This window comes from Trametes versicolor (assembly GCF_000271585.1).
Source record: "Trametes versicolor FP-101664 SS1 unplaced genomic scaffold TRAVEscaffold_30, whole genome shotgun sequence".
Lineage (NCBI taxonomy): Eukaryota > Fungi > Basidiomycota > Agaricomycetes > Polyporales > Polyporaceae > Trametes > Trametes versicolor.
Window position 1 is genome coordinate 5,315 of NW_007360350.1, and position 4,654 is coordinate 9,968.

A 4,654-nucleotide genomic window follows, 5' to 3' on the forward strand; every position below is an offset into this window, starting at 1 on the left:
GTGCCTTGCCTTGGTCTTCGTCTTTGGCGCCACTTGCGCGTTCTCGTATGGCAGGAATGGCGGGGCGCTCCCGAGGATCGCATACTTGAACTTCTCGTACGTGTCGCGATTGGCCTGCACGAGGCGTGTGTGCCGCGGGGAGCCCTCGATGAGTTTGACGATGTCGTTGCGAAACTTCGTCACAAGGTCGAGCACAAACACGGACGGCTCCGACGTGACTGCCGGCGGGAGCCCCTCGAGCAGCTTGTTCGTCGCCGCCAGCTGCGCCGCGACCTCCCCAATGAGCTTCGACAGCCTGTCCGAGCCCGCGTCGTCAGTACGCTTGCGCTGCCCTCCCCCGTGTAAACAAGCCTCACGAATCGCTGATGATGCGCGTCAGGAGCTCGCTGATGCTTCTCACGAGGTTCTGCGTCCCGAACCGGTGCGGACACGTCGACCCGCTCCACGGCACCGTCGTGCGGAAGAAGTCCGCCTCCGCCGTGCGCGCCGCGGCGGGCGTGATCCCCGTAAGCCGCTGGTCGTCGTCCGGCTGGCGCGTGCAGTAGTAGCGGTGTTGGAGCGCGTGCTCGCGCCCCTCGAGCACGTCGAGCCACATGTCGCGGCGCTTCGTCGACCCCACGGGGATCGTGTCGGGCTTTGTGAGCACGCCTGGTACGCGGATTCAGTCAGCGGGATCGCACAGATGTACGAGGAACGAATGACTCACCGATGGTGCGTACACCTTGGGGGTCGGCGTGCTTCGCGATGCGTGCGGCCTTTTGGTTCTCGATGTCGTCTGGTGGAGACGTGAGTACTTCGGAAGGACCTTGAGCCTCAGACACACAGCTTACCGCTCATAGGAAGTGCAACGAGAATCAAGCAGTTTCTCTCGATGTACGACGTCACGAGGTCTTCGACAAGTGTCACGACCTCGGCCTCCGTGTTCTGGACGATACCTACTCCCATCAATCAGCCATACACGTGCGGAAAACAGAACGACCGCGGCCTCCTGGCTCCCCGTGCCGCCCGACGCGCTGAGGATCGCCGCCTGCGCGCGGCGCAGCATCGGCTCCACGAGCGTCTTGTCCATGAGGCACGGCCCGAAGGGAACCTCCTGCACCTCCTCGAGCCGCTTGCCCGTGCTGTCGAACTCCCACCGGACGGAGATTTGGCAGGACCAGGCATCGGGGGTGTACCCGAGCCGACATTCCATGGGGCACCGCGTGCACATTCCTGCATCACGCGGGACGGATATCTAGGAGGAGGGAGGACGTGAGTCTCGCTGTCAGTGTGGGTTGTTGACTCGGAGGGTACTCACACCGCAGGTATTTTGCGTGTACGGCGCTGGGGACTTGGCGGCGGGGCTGGGGCGAGTGTGCCGGTCCGTGCAGGTGGGTGGAGGTCGGTGATGTGCAAATGGCTGCGAGGAAATTAACGGACTCTGCGTGGACAGGGGGCTCTATGGAGAGTGCGTGGACAGGGGGCTCTATGGAGAGTGGGGCTCCACGGGGGGACTTGGTACTGGGGCCAGGGACAAGTACAGAAGTCACACTTTCGCCGTCCAAATCGCATCGCATTCAAGGCTAGCATGCTCGTACTGTACAGGGCAGAAGCATCGCGCCAGGGCGAGCAAAACTCCGGGCTACAGAGGGGGAACAATTCCGGGGAGCCCATCTACCCAAACACCTCTCGGACGCTCTCAGGACGTCCAAATTGCGCGAATCCAGCTGCGCTGTGTCGTCCCGCACACAGGCCCTGCGACCGCGTCCGCGTCGCGCCGCGTCATCGTGAAATCCGCACGGAACTCGCCCAGAGGTCGGGGGCTGCCCGTGGGCGCAGAGTCCGTCCGGCCGCGCTCCCGCGCATCCTGGTACGCCGAACGTGCGCGTGGAGGTGCCCTTTGGCTGTGTCATGTCGCAGAACACTCTTAATGGCAGAGGACGCGCAAACGAGCGCGAATGAGCGCGAAAATCGCGAAGGGGCAGGCTGGGAGCACAAGTTCGCAATGCCGGAACGTCGTGGATGGCTGAAACTGCGCGTACGCGTAGCCAGTGGCCGTGGCGAGTTGTACCATGCGTCTGCAGCCGTTGGCGCGGCCGTCAAGTTGGGGAAATGCGAGGGGAGAGTCGGGGGGCCGGAGACTGGCTGCAAGCGACGGAACCGAGCTCACGGACTTCACCGTGCGCGGCGCGGGCTGAAATCGCGCGTGGGGGCAGTTTAGAGTTGTATCTTGCCGCGTCGCGCGTTTTCGGGCAGCAGAGTGGCTGCGAGCGAGCGGAAACGCGGCTGGGAGAGTCGGGGGCACACAAACTGGCTGCAAGCGCCACAAGTCGAGCTGGCGGACTTGAGGTTGTGCGTCGTGGCCTGAGATCAGACATGGGGAGTTGCTGGTGTTGTATCTATCTGATGCACGCGTCAGGGCGCAGGAGAGTGGCGGGGAACAGATGGAAACGCCAGAGGGAGACTCGGGGACCGCCGAGCCGGCTATAAGCACCAGATTCGAGCTCCTGGACTCGAAGTCGCGCGCCGCGGGCTCAACTTGCGCAGGGGGGGTATCAGGAATCGTCTCTCTCGGCAAAACACGTCAGAGCGCGAGAAAGTGGCTGAGAACGCGCAGATTCGCAGCCGGGAGAGTCGAGGGCACCCGAAGTGGCTGTAGGTGCTAAGTGCGAGTGGCAAGTTGGGACGTCCGGCTTGTATTGACGATAGCGGCCGCTGCGCGTGGTCTGCGGCTTCGATTTTCGACTGGACGTATGGTATTGTGACAGGGCCATCGGTGTGTGCCATGCGAGGGCAGTTCGCGCAGATTAGCCCTGGGAATGGCGGAATTGGATGGTGGCGGTTGATTCGAGTGTGCGCATTTCAGCCGGCGAACGCAAGTACCTGGTGCGGCGGGGTTGTTCTGTGAACGCGTAGAACACAAAACGGGCGGAATGGGACTTGTGTTTGAAGGGCGGCGCGAGATTCTGATTGAAGGAGCATATTGTTCTGCCCATAGCGCGCTGCTGTCGGTTTCTCTGCTCGCGGTTGGCTGTAGGGCATGTGCAGAGAATGCACCCGCAAACGCGCAAGGTCGCAAGAGGGGGCGCGGAGGAGACGGATATATATTGTCGAAAAGTCGCAGACTATCTGAGGGACGCAGACAATGTGAGTAGCGTGATGTGGGAGAGTTGGTAAAAAGCTCACTTGGCGGGCGAGTGCGCTCGGCTTGCGGGCGATATGGGTACTATCTACGAGCACGGGGAGCATCAGCGGAGTGGATGTATGCACTCTGCGGAGGGTGCCCGACAGGAGGGAGGGCGGGAAACAGAGGGAAACGGCGGGAAACGGGCGAGGAAGCTCAAACCAGGAGCGCGGAGGACAGTCGAAGAGAAGTTGGAGACAGCGAGCGAAGAGATGCACTGCGCGGATGGATGGATGGTGTTCGTGGGCCCAGGCTCACGCGGTGTGGTTGAGCACTCTCGCGAACGTATGCATGCAGAATCGCAGATCCGCAGTAGGAAGGCGAGCGGGAATCGTCGTTGAACGCAGCAGGAGAGCAGAGCGAGCAGCGGAGAATACAGGACGAGAAGGGCGGATGGGATGCAGCGAGCCGAGCAGACTTGCGGCCTTGGCAGACGAGCGATGGAGTCGACGGGCGAGGCAAGCGAGCGACGCGCACCTACACGGTGGCCGCGATCGAGGACAGGCGATGACAACATCCCAGGACGCGACGAGCGCTGCTAAGTTGCAAGGTTGTGCTTGGCGAGCGTCGACTCGGGTGCGGTGGGTCGTCCAGAAGGTCTGCAAGTGGCCGAGCATGTGAGGCCAGAACGCAAGAGTAGGCGTGAGTCGAGTGCGAGGAGTCGTCGTCTTGCTGGTGAAAAGAGAGAGCAAGCGAGCAGAGCCCGAGAAGAACGGAGAAAGTCGCTCGCGGCAGCCCGGCGTGTTCGTGTGAAGTGAGGAGGAGCTGGTGGCTACTAGTAAGAGGGCCAGCGCGTGCAAGTGAGAGCTAGTGGGCACTGGCGGTCGTCGTGCTCTCCTCCGTCAGCCATCATGTGCATGTCCTGGACCCTTGGGATGACGTCCGTCAGAGACAACAATGCCTTTGGCGGACACACATGTGTGTAGACATCCTCCATATACATCACCGCTGTGGCCGTGTCTAGAGTGCTGGTATCGTAGACTATTCCTCTCTATGAGATGCATCTTATTTTGCCATGCCTACATACTTGCACTCTGGGACTACAACTTTTTGGTCCCCCAGAAATGTTCTCAGAATGGCATAGAAGAAATATGAACTTTATGAACAATGCTAGGGCAATAGAAAGGTAGACTTTGCATTTCCAGATCTAATTTAGTGTTTTGAGTGAATACATTGATATACCATACCTCAATGGCTCTGAATCCACTTACACGCAAGTCTAGCTCGCAAATCTGCATATCCAGCTTTGTCTTCAGCGGACGGGCGCTTATTTTGCGCCAAAGACAGAGCTACCTCTGACGCAACACGTGTATTGCACTGCCGTTCTTCAAATTTGTGTATAAATTTTTTGTCAGACAATGTATCCTGCATATTATACTACAGTCTAAATAGCAGAGATTAGATTATGGGTGTGGATAAAGTAGTCTACTGGACAGTCCTAGCACCACTCATCCGCCAGAGGTGAAGTTGTCTTTGACAGACTAAGGGTAG

General features: G+C 59.8%; 1 protein-coding gene across 1 annotated transcript in view; it reads right to left on the minus strand.

Moving 5' to 3' along the window:
- TRAVEDRAFT_41090 (uncharacterized protein) overlaps positions 1–2,753 on the minus strand; it is a gene marked incomplete at both ends in the record, with an annotated part of 4,448 nt that extends 1,695 nt beyond the window's left edge. Inside the window, 5 exons of the mRNA XM_008047531.1 lie at positions 357–648; positions 707–775; positions 831–935; positions 961–1,234; positions 2,571–2,753. Coding sequence (XP_008045722.1) covers positions 357–648; positions 707–775; positions 831–935; positions 961–1,234; positions 2,571–2,753 — 923 coding nt within the window. The remainder of the gene's footprint in view (positions 1–356; positions 649–706; positions 776–830; positions 936–960; positions 1,235–2,570) is intronic.
- Between the last annotated feature and the right edge of the window lie 1,901 nt (positions 2,754–4,654).